The following is a 16,780-nucleotide window of genomic DNA, read 5'->3' on the forward strand; positions in this document are numbered from 1 at the left end:
GAAGACTGTTTTATTTAAACTCGATAGTGATTCCAAGTTCTGCAAATATTAGTTCAAGTCTCGCACAGAAACGCACGCTGAAGAGCAGCCATGTAGCCGGAGTGGAAAGTCCAATAAATAATGCATCATCGGCACTGTTTTCTTCAATTGACTCTGCCACTAATGTTCATTCAGACTAAACATCGCTGCGTTTGTACCGTTGCCTTCAATAGAGCCGAATGCAAACGATGTCATCACACACGCAGAGATGTGGGATTAATACGATGCAGCAGCTACGACGCTGCTTAATTAAAATATATCCTCTGCTCTCATTTAAAGCAACAGGGATCTCTGCCGGGGACGACTGACAACTCAACATACGACATGTGACAGTTCAGAAGATACGACATCACGTCGCCCGGGGAGGCTGCTTCCCTCACTTACACACTTAACATGTCAATCGTCTTACACGTTTCACAGAGCAGGAAAACCTCAAAGCGCTTAACCTGCAAACTAATACAGGACTGATGTCACCTGTGTGCGTGCGAGTCATCACAAACGCATTACGTCGAGGCACATTCGTACTAAAATCAAAACGGCTACACAGAAAAACATATTTCCACTTGCTTGACTCGTTAATTAAGACGCGTTTGAAATGTGTTGTGCTGTGAGAAGAACGGGCGTTGATTGTAAAAGTGGCAGCACGAGACGAACCTGCTGGCTGATGTTAAAGACATTATTTTAATGCATCTCTTACATTAAAAGTAAACAAATAAATAAAGCTCAGCGTGCGGTTCAAATATCTCGTCTAATCTCTGGGTATATGTATGTAAATCAAAACGCCCACAGGGTCTCTGCAGGTGCACAAGGACGATTGAAATGTGCAATAACTTCACAAATCGATTAGTTTGGTGGGGGAGGCACATTCACCGGGGCCTGCACGTCTCATGATTTACGATTTCCAGGATGAATTTTTCTATTCTTGCCAACAAATGATGCCGCTCCCATCTTCCCGGTGACGCCTGATTCATCTCCCAGAGAAGACCCTCGGGACTTTACGCCTGCAGGCGCATTTTAGGCTAAGCCCCACTCCAGGAGGAACGTGTAGAAGAGAGGACTGGGTCATATCTGTTTTTACAACATATGAATGATAATGTGACACGTATTGAAGAAAAACGATAATTTGATGTGCGAAGTAAGATTCCTACCGTGTGCTCATGCAGTCACACACTTAACACTCTTCCTCCAGCACGTCCCGACATGTTCCACTGACAGCCCCATTGAATTGCTGACCATGGTTAGCCTTTTGAACCATTCCTGCTGAGACTCTGAGCCCGACTCAAGAGCATCTCTGCGAGCGTCAGATTCTCGGGCCAGATACCCAGGGGGGGGGAGGGGGTGCGACTGCTGCGCCGGCCTTCAGACGGACGGATGGGGAATAAAGACACAGAGGCAGAAATGCCACAGCTTTGACTTTTCAAGGCATCAAGTCCTGTTTGTTAGGCACAAAGAGCGTCGTCCGCTGCTGGACCAGTCAAAGGAGTTCTTTGAGGAGCTTATGTGGCTGCATGCACCGAGCGGCCACAACAAAAAGATTCTAATCCTTTCCTTGGACCATTATTCAATCTGGATTTCAGAAAATTGGAGGAAGTACTGAGGTTTATCTGAACAAAGAATAAAAAAAACTACTCACAGCAACACTACAGAAGAACACTGCGTGTATTTATAATATATACACAAATCAATAAGCATGCTGTATCACTGATCCCACACACACACACACACACACACACACGCCTTCAAGCAAAGATTTTTCATTTCCAGTCACTGTCACCATGGTAACTTCCCATGTCCGACGGGCCAGTGTGAGCTTCCAGCACTTTCCGTCTTCAAAGCTCTTTTTCAAAGCCTCGCCCGCATCGCTCCACTAACGGTCACCGCGGAGTGTGTGTGCTGCTCGTTACGCCGTGTGACAAACGGGAGTAATAGGTGCCTCTAATAACGGAGCACTCTATCTGTACAGGCCACACGGTGTTCTTCACAGCCGCGGTGTCATAATAATAAACGCTCAACAAACGGCATGAGCATGACCTTGCAGATTTGAAACCAGCCATTTCAGACCTGCATGTTTACACGCTCACTTCATCCTCTTTAAACATTCAAAATGGCCACCTGTGTTGCCATGAAGAGCAGTGTCTTGGCAGAGCCCCCTCAGCAACAATCAAATATCCCTGTGTTGACCGATCGATGAGAGCCCCCCCCCTCCCCTCCCTCCTTCCGTGACCTCCCTTATTCACATCTCAATAATGAAAGACGAGCGGGAGTTATGAGTAACCTCAGCGTTCGATACAGGAGGGTCAGGCGTCGATAGCTCGGCGAGGGTCCAGACTCGCATCGGCATGCAGGAAATCACCGCGGGACTTAAGGAATCGTCCTGAAGGAAGCATCGGCGGGATTAAAAGCTCGGGCTTGACTGAACTCTCCTGTCTCCTGTGTCAATATGCCCAAAGGTACTGTCAGTCACACCTTCAGTCTGAGAGGAAAGTAATTTACTGGGCCACAAAGGCACAAAGTCACTACAGGATGTTTCAATTATGTTAACGTGGAGGGCAGCTGCAGCCAAACACACGCATTTTACATTCGCATGATCATTAATTTAGGTTTTTTGATGAACTTATTTAGTCTCTTTGCAAAATTTAACAACGCACATTGTAAATTGCATTTGTTTTTATTTTGGCGTGGCACCATTAAGAGAGGGATTAGCATCAGCAGCACCTGTCTGCAGGCTACATGTGGATGCACAGACAAGCTTCCACCGGGTTACTTCTGCAGCTTTATTGTATTATTTGCATTGTGCTTGATTGTAATGAAAACATCCCATTACAGCTTTAATGGAGAAGTCCGGCCTCCCATTCACGCGGAGCTTCGGTTTGGCAGCAAAGTCAACAAGGAGGGAACAAGAAGTACAAAGATGAGTTCCTTCCTGTACCCTGGAGAGGTGACAAGGCGTTCCCTGCACATCAGCCGACGCAGCACCACTGTCCCATCGAGTGTGTCAAGGGAAGTCAAGACATTTAGCTGTCATTTAACTTCCATACCAACCGGTCTCCTGAGACACAGCCTGAGGAGGGGGGGTACAAAGTGTACAGCGTGTCATCCTGTCTGTTTGTTTCTGCTCCGCTTGTTCCACAACTGCGGTATGTATTTGGTGTCAAAGACTGTTTGTAGCAGAAGATTTATTGCAAAACACTTTGAAAAATGACAGTTCTTTGGAGCGCACTTTGTTGTGCTGAACATTAAATGTGTTATCCTCACCTAATTCCATCATTTCTGCTATCTATTATGACTTGAGGCCCGTCTCACACGGCAGGATTAGTGGGCAGGCGAGCTAACTTTGGGCTTAACCCTCCCCGTTTCTCACAAAGACTTCTCAAGTTCAAACCCAGCTCCAGGCGCTCTGTTTGTCCAGGCTTGTGGATAAATACGCACGGGGTTCCAATAGAGATGAAACGCTGCATTCACATGGAAGCACAAAAGCAGCTCAGAGTGACGTCTGCAGTTAGAACAGAATAATGTTTATTATTCACAGATCAGTGCAGTTAGTGTTCCTCTGCCTCCATGTAACTAGTTACTCATCATCAGCCGCGTTGAATGCATGAGTTGCATCTGTAAGTTGTAATGTGTAGATGATAAACTGAAGTATTGTTGAAGTTGAAACTTTTTTTCTTAAGAAATTTCAGGTTGTAAAAAGATAGTTCATTACATTTGAACATTTCCAGAATGCACGTGCACTTTCTTTGCACTAAAACAAAGGGAAGAATTTGGAGTTGTGGTTATTTACATGTTATTGTGCTGTGATGTTACCGCTCCGGCCCACTTGAGATCAGATTGTGGCGTTTTGCACCAATTCTAGAATCGAGAGTTTAGCATCACGTTACTTCCTCTGCGAGGTCCCTCACACAACAAAGCCCCTCCTGCTTTACACGAAGCACTTCTGAACATGTTGTGAGTAGACGCTGAGTGGGCGGGGCTACAAGCCTCCTTCATGGTGCAGCATGACAGACACTTTCCCTAAAGTCCCAGCAAAGCAAAGAACAACCTCAGTCCAGCGGGCTGAGGAGGCCATTGATGGAATTAAGGCTCATGAATAGGAAAGCAGCGTGGACAGAGTGAGCGCTCTCCCACTGTGCATTATTGACATGCTCACCGGTCAGAAAACAGCATCGCATAATTAGCTTTCACAAGCAAGTATGAAACCCGCAGGCACACGAGGGAGGGGTCGGGTGAGGTGGGGGGGGTCGATGAAGAACTATTTCCTGCAGAATGTTTCTACCTGGACACGAGAAGCCAACGCGGGGTCATCGGATCAGCAGACGTGCTCATGGTGGTTTTTATCATATTTGATATTTGCGTGATATTGAAATAGTCCAAAATCAAGATCTTGTGATTTGATCAAAAGCTCCAGAAGAGATCGTTTCCAAGGTCAGAAATGTACTTAAAACTAAACTGTAACGCCAACACGGTGAGTAGTACTGAAGAGGCAAGAAGAAACCAGGCAAAGTCCATCTGCTGATGAAGATCATGTGATCTGCTCAAAAGCTCCAGCAAACATTGAGATGAGGTCGAGAAACGCTGGCTTAAAGAGAAGATTTGTTTTGAGACTGGATATAAAGATGGCTGCCAAACACGGCTTATAAATATCTTTGAAATGACTCCATTTAAAAAGATTAAAACGGGGTAAACTGTAATTGTCATTGGCAGCAGATCTGTAGACGCGTGCGGGCCGGACGCATTAGAGACTCCGCTCCCTGAAGACTTTACTGGACTTGAGATTGCAAATCCAAAAAATAATCAAGACTCAAGTTTGAACTTTGTCAATTCAATAAACAATCAACACTAAACGATGCAGTGACACACGTGGTCTCAGCAATGGAAGAAAACACTTAGACGCACAACATTAAAGCAGAATGCAAAGCCTTGAGACAGATTTAAAACCAAGACGGGTCAGAAAGGTCGTCTTTGGTGGTACATGAACAGAACGATGCCAAATTAGATTCATCTATTGTCGTGAAACGTAAAACGCACTGGAAGTCGTGCTCAACAGAATCCCTCCAGACACGCTGAATATTTCCATCTGGATTACTGGATGTGTAGAGTTCAAGTGGTACACGGGGCGAGATCACAGGGAATTATGCAACTGTGCTATGAAACATTGATTACGACGCTGTCATCAGTTTCTCCTCTCAAAGATTGATACGTTACGTTTTCACTTTTCATCGCGTATTACCGAAGCAGGTGGGGTCCAGCACCCCAACATCACACACGGGGCTAATTACACCATTAATTAAAAGTGTGTCATGTTTCAAAGAAGTATCTACCGAGACTAGAACCAAATCTAGTTAGAGATCTAATCAGATGAAGAGGAAATTCGCACATGTAAAGTACCAACTCTAGATATATCCTCCGGAAATGTGACGGCGGAAGATGAGAGCGGTGACTGCGGGTAAATGAGACCCGGCTAATAACACAGATCCTCTGTGAGGTGCTAACCATGCGCAGCCATCACAGAGTCACGACGGAAACAAGGTGAAACAGCTCCTGCTCTCCGCTCCCTCGTCTTGCCAAGGTTCGAGGGCGTGTGGCGTGAATGTAGCTCCCACTGTCACTACGCTCACAAGTACAGCACCTGGAGACTGTGGATTGCGTGAACTCATTCATGCCTGGCGTGAGCTCATTATAAAAAGGGTGATGTGACAAATCCACAAAGAAAAAGAGAAATATTAAAGTGAAATAAAAGAAACTGAGACGTTGGAAGAGGAGTGCTGAGGAGGGCAGAAGGGATTCATAGTCCATCAGTAATTGAGAGGACAGGGAGACAGACAGAGGGGACGATAGCAGGATTAAGAGGCAGAAGGAGTCTTGTAATGGTGCTCTGAGCAACGACTGGAGGCTCCTCAGCCCACTGCTGTCAGCCAGTCATCGTTTCAGAGGGACGACGGCACCTAAACTCTCAAAGACGAGTCATTGTCCAGCAATAATCAACGCCAACCAAGCCAGACGACTAACACCACCTTCACATAAACACATACATGTTGTATTGTTGTGGGAGCAGAAGCTGCACAAAGCTTCAACGTGACTCAGTGATGAAGAGTTATCAAAGAACAAACAAACAAAACAAGAATCTTCAAAGTTCTTTTACATCATTTCAGGCTGCAGATGCACAAATGCTACTTGACCCATATTGGTATATTTGGGGATTTTAATTCAAAGACGTTGAAATAAATTGTTAACCACAGGAAAAAAAAATCTGTTCAGCAAAGCCCAGTAGTGTCTGACTTTAGTTGGGGAGTCCAAAGGCACATTTTGACCCCAATTAGTGCTGCCACTAATGCAACGTGGGAGCACAAGGAGCAGTGGAGAAGGTGAGCATCACCTGTGCAGGGAGGCTGCATCTACATTAACACACAGTAAGCACAGTGAGCTTTGCAACAAAGTGCTGGATGAAGTGGAATATAACAACGTGTGTGTGTGTGTGTGTGTGTGTGTGTGTGTGTGTGTGTGTGTGTGTGTGTGTGTGTGTGTGTGTGTGTGTGTGTGTGTGTGTGGGGGGGTGATTAATCATGATCCTCCCGGCCAGTCACAATACTGGTCTCATACATTTTAAACAGCCAAACACAGCGGTGATTGACAAAAATGGCTCCCCATCAGAGAGCAAAGCACTGCGGGAAAATAATTTAGTTTTCTGGGAGGTTGAGAGGTGAGGTGCGAATACAGAGCACAAAGGTAATGTGTCTTTGTGCTGGAAAAGATACTGAAAGTTTGTTTGCCATTCCTCCGTCGCACGGCGACTCTGTCGTCAGATGAAATGAATCATTTGCTTTGTTTCACTTAAGTGATTAATAAGGTTGGATTTAATTGGATATGCATACTTTTATATGCTGCTGCCAGAACTAAGAGAGGCAGTTTGTTAAAGCTGTTTATGCGATTGCATAAACAGACAATTCCCCACAATAATCCTGTTTACACGACCGTCCGCGGAGAGTTGTGCATCTTTTTTCTCAAAACATAAATTGTGTGCTCACCCCTATCAAAATTAATCAAACCTATTACAACCACAGTTTCCTGTAGAACATAATACTGCCGTTCAAAATGCATCTCAGCAATTATAAATGCAATGCTAGTTTCGCCAGACAAGTTTAAAAGGACGGTAATGACTCGTGGAGCAGTTGCCCCTGGCTACAGAGAGGAGAGCGGTGGGAAGAAACACACCCGATATCAGTGATGTGGAGCGAAGACACAACTTTTAAATCCACTTAAGAGTTTTTACTTTCAACCGAGTGTCCAATAACGTGTCCCTGAGGAAGTCCCCGTGTGCTGGAAGTTACCAGAGCTGCACATAAACTAAATGTATTGTAATAATCTCGTGCAAATGTCTTTTTAATGTTTATCTAAATGTGATGACTTGATGATAAAATGTATATTAGCACGACGTACAAATGTTGTGTAAGTGATCACACATGGGCTAACCGCTGCTGGTGGCTTCACTTCCACCTCATTACCTTTGCATTGCACCTTTAGCAAAGTTGTGCTAAAAAAGGAACATTCGTCCAATAAGCAGGCTGAGCATAAATCAACATAACAACGTGCTCAGGTTACAATTACAGTTGTTAATTTGAAGTCGTTCAGATTAGAGACGTCGTTTTTTGTTATGTGCTGGACTGAGGAGATGAAAGAGCCACGAGAACTTTTGGACCTCAATCCAGAAATGAGCCATAAATCAGCATGAAAGGACGTCGTTCGCATCTTTGGGGACAGATGATGAATAGCCAGAGAAGTTGTTAAAGGTCTATAAAAGTTGCATGCCCTCTCTATGTTGCAGGGGGGAAATGGATCCAGCGCTTCAGGGCAGAAGCGAGAGACATCAAATGTGTATGTTTCCTACTCCCACCTGCCAATTAAAAAAAGAGAAGAAAAAGAAAACTAGAAGAACAAGGATGAAAGACTATAGGGGGGGGGGGGGGGGGGGGGGGGGGGGGGGGGGGCAGAGAAGGGCAAATATCAGATAGAGGGAAGGCTCCCTGCACTCTGACTAACACCTGCTCCTGTCTGAATTAGCTCTTTCTTTACTGTTTGCACTCATCCAAGTGAAACTCACTCCCCTCGCTGACAAATGAACTGCAGCCTCCTACTTTAACACATTACAAAACCCATGTTTAGGGAGCCACTGCTATTAATCTCACACCCAAGGAGCCTGTGACCAGGCAGAGGCGTCCTGGAGTAATATGAACAGTGCACAGAATACAAATACTTTTGCAAACTTGCAAACTTCTGGATTCTTAAGCAAAGCGCTTAACTTGAAGGGCTATAACAAAGTCTACGGGGCATTCTGCTCAGAATCCAAAAATGGACACCGTTACGGTCGATTCAAACCACTGGCTTGGTTGGAGTCAATCCGCTCTTCTTTCATCTCCATCTCCTGAGAGACACCAATCCTCTCCGTGTGGGGAGATGTCCTAAAACATTCCCCATGTGCTAACCCGGGCTTCCTGTTCCGTCTAATCAACACACAGTCTTGTCTGGAGACCCGGGCTGACTGGATCGGCTGCAGGCGGGAAATTTACAGAAACTAATTGGCCAAAATGGAATGCGGCAGAATCTTATCAAAGAGGAGGAGGAGGAGGAGGGACGCAGGCAGAAAAACGAGACGGGATAATGAATGTCAGGTGATGTCACCCAATGCAGGAAGAGAAAAGACTGAAGGAGAAATAAATCTTCTTTGATTGAAAGGGTATTTAGGAGAAGAGGGTTCTGCGGGGCCACGAGGGAAACACTCGCAGATGGAAGGGCGGTTTAGATTCCTACAGAAACACAACTTCCAAATGATTTTATTACTTTTCACGTTGGCTTTATGGCGGACGTTTTTTGTTTTTTTAATCGCCTCTCTGTCGAAGCTTGTATTAATACCTCTGCATATTGATCGCTCGCTGGCGAAGCCACCCACCATCCTCTATTTGTTCACACTATTACAACAGGCGGTTGTCCCCCCCCCCCGCTGCGCTTCATCGCTTATGTTTTTGTTCTGTAATTGTCAGGTGCTCAACACATAATTGTATCATTGAAAAACAGCCTGTAACAAAGAGTCAGTTATACAAAACAAAGACTGGTGCATAGATACAGGCAGCGAGGAGAGCCCGCCGTCTGGACCGATGTCTAAATACGCTCTCTATATAATCTAATCTACGCAAGGTTAAAACAACCAGCACATAATCATAAGTACGCTTTGTAGTTCTACTTTTGGATGCTGCACAGGAAGCGCTGCTGGATCGTTCTATATGATTTAGTACGACAGAGCGCCTTTTATTACACTCTGCCTAATACAACCTTTAATTTAAAACTGCACCTGCGTGGTATTTGCACTTCCAACATTAAAGTCATGCATAAATTCATCTGACATCCCATTGTTTGGGGAGTTAAATGTTTATGCAAACCTTGACTTTAAACAAGGGAGGCCACTTGTGAGAGAGCTCTGGGGGTCATGCATGAGCAATGATGGTATTACGCTCACATCTGCTCAGCATGATAAGCTCTCCTCATGCCAATGGCAGCTGTCTATTTACTTATATTAAAGACTATATTAAGTATTTAAGGCTTCTTTATGAATATAAATGTGTTCGGCTTTCGTTGTTGCATTAAGAAACAAAACACTACATTAAAGCTGCAATAAATTAAACACGTCCTTCCACAAAGCTGCAGGGTTCACTTCAGCCTCAGAGACATCCTGACTCTTAATGTGGGTCAAGCTCAGAAAACACTACATCCTACATTTCCCACAATGCAACTTCAAAGCATCTTTCATCAGATCCCCCCCCTGCCTCCTTTATGCCCTCTTCTTCCAAATGTGTAATTCAGGCTTTCCGGTAATTATATGAAATGGACGGCTCCCTGCTGAGCTATAAAACTGTACAATCTCCACTAATTATATAACGGTATCTGTTGGTCTTTGATAATAATGATAAATAACTTCGACTCGATATCAACCGTTGTTGTTCACGATAGTAGTAATTACGACCACAGCACATGCAAACAGCCACATTACTTTTAACGACGACAAACTATAGAGTCATTATTAGATTTCTGATAAAATAATATCCTGAGAGGCTGGAAACCAAAGCAGGACAAAGGATGTGTGTGAGAGTGTGAAGCAGATGGTCACACACCCGCCCCCTCAGAGCTGAGGGGGCGAGTGAGGACAGGTAGGCATGTGCCTGTGTTTCAAGCTCGCTCACACACACACACAGACACACACACACACACACACACTGCAGCTTCGATTGATTCACAATATTGGAGTTTCATTGAAACACATATTAAGATGATCACGTTTCAACATGACATCTTAGCTGGACATTGTGACTTTCTTTAAACGTGCGAGCGTGCATCCTATCGTCCCGTTGGTTTACCCTGCCAAGGAGCGGACACACATCCTGCTGTTTAAATGAAGATCGACAAGAAGCGAAGGGGGCTTCATCAGTTAATCCTTCTCTGCTGCTAAAACAAATATCTCAGCAAATCCTTCAACTCTGAAATAAGGTCAGAAGCCAAGGATAATGAGAAGTGGAACGTATGGCGAGGATCACGGCGAAGGAGAAAGGATCCTCCCATCTGCTTTCTCCGTCTTATCTCTCAATCATTCTCGTCCCTCTGTCAGCACGTTTTCATCCGAAGGGAGCGGACTCATTTGTCTTAGGCATCCCAGCCCGAGCTGTGGTGGAGTAAATAATGGCCTGGAAGCATTTATTTTCCACATAAACATCATTAACACGAAGGTTGTCAAATGTCAACTGTCACAAGGCCAGCAGGTTCAAATCACAGGTTGCGCTCGTTTAGTTTGATCGTCCTCGAGAGTCTCATCAAGCTGTGATTTCTATTAACCTTCATCGTTAGTGTCGTGTGCGTAAACACAAAATGCTAGTGGACCAAATTGTTCTTCTTTGTTCCTTGAAATGACGAGTGTGATGACACAGCAGTGGAGAGGAGCCCAAGGAGCCCAGAGAGACCGAGGGAAAGAAGAAGTCTGGATAAACAGGGACAAGAACGTGTAAGTGTGTGTTTGGGGGTGTGTGCTGCACCTTCCTGACCTGCTTTTCTCCTTCAGGGGTCATGCACAGGCCTGCCACAATGCTATCAGCTGTCCCCTTAAGGTGCCTGCCGAGGTCTACTGAGATGCACGGTGATATATAGCTTTGATACAGCCTGTAATTACTGGCCGTGAAGGCCACACCGCCTTGGGGAAAGGAAAGGGGGAACACAAAGAGAGGGAGGCGAGAGACACTGGGCCACTGATGAGAAGAGGGTCATTGTTGTTTGATAGCACAAGTAGCCTGCCTCTCCAGTGATTTCACACAGTTGGAAATGGCACTAGATCTACACATGCTTTGGAGAGGCGGATGCAACAGCTCCCAAACAATAAGCTCCAGAAATAGCCCACAAGGGAAGAGGAATGATTGCAAAAACCACAGGCTGCAGTGTGTGTGTGTGTACACACTATGCAAACAGCCTCAAATTGTGCTGAATTAATCCTTGCTAGCGTGTTTCAATTACAGCATCATTAGCCTCCATCTAGCTTGCAACACGCCACCACCTATAGGTGGCATGTTTATCCAAGAGTGTGTGGATTCTGCACAGCCATGATGCGCACAGCACAAAGCGAGGGAGGGATGGCTAATGAAAGAGAGCCATTCATTTCATCCTGTCACAGCATGGTGCGAGACAACCTTCATTTTGGGATGCATTACAGCACTCACAAGCTCAGTGGCACACTATCACTCAGATACAGGCTGCTATTAGCTCTTGGTTAAAAGACTGTAATGGAAGCAAACAACTTGCTGAAGCGGCCCAGTATACACCTTTATGAGCGGGATGAACTGCAGAAGGTAGCTCGGGTTTGAAGCTGAATATCAATGGAGCGCCATTGGAGTCTGGGGGAGCGGGGGGATTGAGCCGCCTAAATGTATATTGACAGCTCGCCAGCGCGGTGACATGGCTAGGCATTTGCTGGGGATGGATGCGAGCCTGGCACACAGACGAAGCCGGCGGCAGCGTGGCTCATCTTCAGACAGGATGTGAATGCTAACTAACGTGTGCCAGTCACAATGACTTAACCAGTGCCAGCAGGAGAGGCAGGTGGTAAGCAGGCTCGGGGAAAGAAGGCCCACAAGAGGAACATACTATCAGAGCATTCACAAGCTAATTATATTTTAAGGTAACGCTCAGATTATTACACCTTAACCTGTTTATCTTTGTAACATTACACAGAATCAAATCAGATTAGTTGGCAATCTTTTTCTGACTCTAATTCCATATTACATAGTAAATGTATACGGTGTTTATATGTCTGCAGGAAGACAAGGAATCAACATGCTTTACCATTTCCTTCCTGCAGGGAATTAACTAATCAAACATTTATCTCCATCTCTGCAGCTGAGGAGCTCCCTCCATCTGCTTTGTATTAAGAGACAAACACAATGCATAATATATAAAGACATCTTATACATTATTATTTGTGTGTGTTATATGCCAGCCAAGAACACAGAGATGCACACGTTTATTCTTCTCCTCTCTTTCTCTAAAAGGGTTTAAAGAGTTCTTGCAAAAAAATTAATAATGTAGGGGTTCCTTATCAAAAATGTATGTTTCTGTTGTTAAAATGTATATTCACATCTTCATTGTATGTATTTCAGCTATAGTGTCTACACATAAACTGGCAGCATTTATGTAAATATCACCACAAGCATATAACTCCAATGGATCCATTTTCTCCTCACGTTATTTCCCCTGTAGTCGACTAACACACAGTCTTCCAGACATTAGCGTCGTGCTACTGCGAGTCCTGTAAGTGCTTTAATTGCACGAGCACAGTTCCAGTGTTGGGCTAATGCGTGCGTGCAAACCTTCTCCATGAGAAAGGAGACGGGGAGGAAAGAAAGCTGTAAAATATTAATGAACGAGTGTTTGCATCGCTGCTGGTATCGACTCATCCGTGATTATAAAGTAGACACGCTGCTGAACATATTACCTGTTGTAGCACGTTAAAGAATTACAGCAGCTTCTGATCAAAGCATGTCCTTTAAAAAGAGACAACAGCGTAAATAAACACATCATCCCCTGAAATCTAAGCGTATAGATGCTCCTGGCGTCAGGGGGTTTCCGCGCCGTGGCTTGAACTCCGGCCTCATCGCAAGTCTTTCAAGACTTCCTGTTTAAATTGTTTCTTCTGTTTCGCTCTCGTTTTCTTTTTAACCCTAATGAGCTTAGCCGCAGGTGCCTAGCAACCGCTCTGACAGCTCCACAATGAAAAGTCGGGGGTGGCGTTCGTTTGTTGTGCTAACCTCCGCATGCTAATGTGTAGCTGTGTCGCTGCAGCCACAAATATCATCGAATTCTCTCACCCCTTCCCTGCTTTGGCAACCGTTCTCAATTCATACCGCCCACACCTTTCATCCACTTAGCAGCTTCCTCCTCCAAGACAAAGTGCTCTGGCTGTAGCTACCTTTTAGCATCATTGAAACGCCCCCGGTAGCTACGGGATGCAAAAGAGTCTTGCTTTTCCCTCTGGTACTTTATGTTAGTTTGGTGTTCTAGACAGTAGCAGGACCCGTTGATTCATTCCTGCAGGGATTTCTAGTCTGAGTGGGCGGCTGGAGAACAAGGGAGCCACAGGGTGCATCAATTATCTGACAACATGTTTCAAACTACCTCTTTTTACCATTAGCTGCTTTTCACACGGCTGATTATCTGAACTCTATGGGACCAAACGGAAAGAATCTAAGGGCGATTGTTTGATAAAGCCCAAAGGTCCATTAGTATTCTCCGAGAGGTCCATCCAAAGGGAAAATAAAGCTTTGGAAATAAAAAGTCAGATAAAGTCCTTCCCTTCTAAGTGCTGCAATAATTCAACCAAAGAGCCGAGATGGACTTTACTTACACATGTTCCCTCCACAGCCGCCTTGAGCTGCACATTTTCTTGGTTAAAACCCTGAAACTTGTGTATATATTAACTTAATGTGAGCAATCAATTTCCCTGCAAAAAGCAAAGCCCGTCGGTCTGCAGGTCTCGCTTTGTGCACAGCGGGGCCATAACTCTGACTCTGGAGCTTCAATAACTGATCATTTATTCAGATCATTTCCTATGAACAATGATTGTGCAGTCAGGTATGAGGAGGTCTACTGACATTCTTGAGCCAATTAATCCACACCAGGAGTGCGTTCGTATTCATATTCATATTCATATTCACGACTTCACTGTGAACACGCGTGCTTCCTGGCAGCTTCTCATCTCAAGGGCCGGTCCTCGTACTCATCCAGACAATTCATTGAGATGTTGCGTGCTCTACGCTTCAGAATATAAGCACCATCGTCTCTGAAGTGAGGAGATCAATGGATACAGTTCATAACTCCATCCCGGCGGGCCACAGGTGTTGCATTACACTGAATTCACTGAACCTTTTTAAGGTTTCTTTGAAACAAACACAGCTACTCCACTCGATGACTTTAACAGCAGTGCGATGATTCTGCTTGTGTGTGTACATATTCATGCATGCATAGATGAATATTATCCTGAACAACCTCTTTTTATTATTCTCATTTGTTGTAATTATATTTGATTGTCACAAACCATCAAAATAAGAACAAACACTGGTTTTATATTATTTTTTATACCAAACGTTAAATCCATGAAGGACTCTCGGCTCAGAATTGAAGACTTTTCATAATTAATAATGAGACTTTAAGATATCTTACGGCCTTTAATCTTAAAGAGCGTTTAAGACCCTGCAGATGTTGGATGCGTTGGTAGAAAAGGGAAGGCGTGGCTTTAACCCCGTGCTGTGGGACTAACTGAACACACAGTGTTGCTTTGTGCCATTTAAAAACAGCATCAACATTACATTGGTATGTATTTGCCGATAATTTACCAAAATTCATACACAAGTGTCAACGTGATGCAAACGCTTCCTTACCTTTGGGACATGATCTTGTATGCATCTGGCAGGTAACACCGCGTGTTCTCCATCTGCGCCGGGTCTGCGTCACAGATCTTGTCATCGGTGCGCCCGTAGTTGGCGCTCTCGATCATGATGACGTCCGTGCCCGGGCAGCGCAGCTCGATGGGATAGCTCTCGCACGACAGCTCCCTCCTCACCACCGCCATGGGGACGGGTGCTCGACTGAAGGCTGAAACACAACACAAGGAATTATTATATGAGGATTCCTTAACTTTATCCTGAGACGGTCTGTATATTCCTACAGGAGGAGAAGACGGGACGACCTGCAGTCTAAAAGGTCCCGAGACTTATGAGAAGAGGTTGTGCACCCTCGTCTGCAGAGCGCAGGCGGACAGGACGCTGGTTGTTTGCTGTGGGAGGACGAGCAACACCACAGGGGCCCAGGAGAGGCCGGGAGGTGTGGGAACAGAGGGAGAGATTGACACAGATCCAACATAAGGAAATAGACATGCTGTTTGTGTTTGACTGTGAGGAAATAACCATTCATTACACGGGCATTCAACTGAGACATTGGAGACAGACAGAAACACAGAGACAAAGAGAGCAGAGCAGAGTGTCTCATGTAAATTGTTACAATTTCCCTGCAGACTAGAATCTATAAATCACAGGGCCTGCTTCACTCTTTGTATTTTAAGGTGATACACGGCGCTTCATTTAAGCACACAGGGACAGGAGGCAGAGGGTCAAAAGTGCTCGTTGCCTCGAGACAAAGCTGAGTCTGTTTGGCAAAGAATCAGCTGTTAACCGTAGAGCGTAGATGACCAGTAGGGGCCGAGCGGCCGAGGTTCAGAGGTTGCTGCTTTCCCTTTTTGACACAGGCGCGCGCACACGCCTACGCACGTCTGTGGAGGCTCACAGTGGCGCCCCGAGAGTGCAACAGACTGGAGGAGTTGTGTGTTTACGGCGAGAATAAAAAATGAGCGAGAAACATAAACAGTGGCCCGAGTGACTGTAGGAGGACTGTGGCAGTTATAGATTTTTTATAAACATCCTTTCAGACACACGTCTGAGCTGCGAGAGCGCCAGACGACGTGCAGCGGCAACATTCATCAGGGACGACAGACGGACACAGAGTGTTTCCATGTGAAAATAAATAACTCAATAACATGATGAATCGTCACATTTACCTCGGTAACAATAAATGAAACTAAAACTAAGCAACTTCTTCTCAACTAACTAACGAAGTATCTTTTGTCTGAGCTCAAAGCAATGACCATTTCTTATCCAACAAACAGCAGCTCGACCTTGGGTTTGAATTATTTTGTCACATATATTATAAATAGACTTGAAAAGCACATTGATGTGTCAATCATCTCGTTCCACCTGTCACTTTTAGGGTATGAAATGGAAAATGCCTCATTATAAACAAAGTAATAAACTGCTCTGTCTGCGTGAGAAATTGTTTCTTTTCTCTCAGCTATGCAATCATCAGAATATATATATATAAATATATATATTTATATATATGACATGCAGGTGATGGTAAAAACTGCTCATAACTTTATTCAGTATCGTGTTGACTCATGTGGCATTTAAATATTATCCCATTCAGACTGGTAGTCATGGTTAATTACATATCAAAGAGCAGTTACGTGACATGACTTACTCTATTTGGAGCACAAAGAACATAAGAGAAAGTTCCCTCAACGCTGCACTTCTCCTCAGCCTACAGCTTTACGTATACACACACACACACACACACACACGTATACACACACACGTATACACCCTCCTCACTT

General features: G+C 44.8%; 1 protein-coding gene across 8 annotated transcripts in view; it reads right to left on the reverse strand.

Annotated features, from left to right (window-relative positions):
• LOC115023593 (adhesion G protein-coupled receptor L3) overlaps nucleotides 1-16,780 on the reverse strand; it is a 187,706-nt gene that overhangs the window by 96,444 nt on the left and 74,482 nt on the right. For all 8 annotated transcript variants that reach the window (XM_029454686.1, XM_029454691.1, XM_029454689.1 and 5 more), the window contains one exon: nucleotides 14,997-15,210. In XM_029454686.1, coding sequence (XP_029310546.1) covers nucleotides 14,997-15,210 — 214 coding nt within the window. The remainder of the gene's footprint in view (nucleotides 1-14,996; nucleotides 15,211-16,780) is intronic.

Source organism: Cottoperca gobio, chromosome 18, assembly GCF_900634415.1.
Source record: "Cottoperca gobio chromosome 18, fCotGob3.1, whole genome shotgun sequence".
In the NCBI taxonomy this organism is placed as follows: Eukaryota; Metazoa; Chordata; class Actinopteri; order Perciformes; family Bovichtidae; genus Cottoperca; species Cottoperca gobio.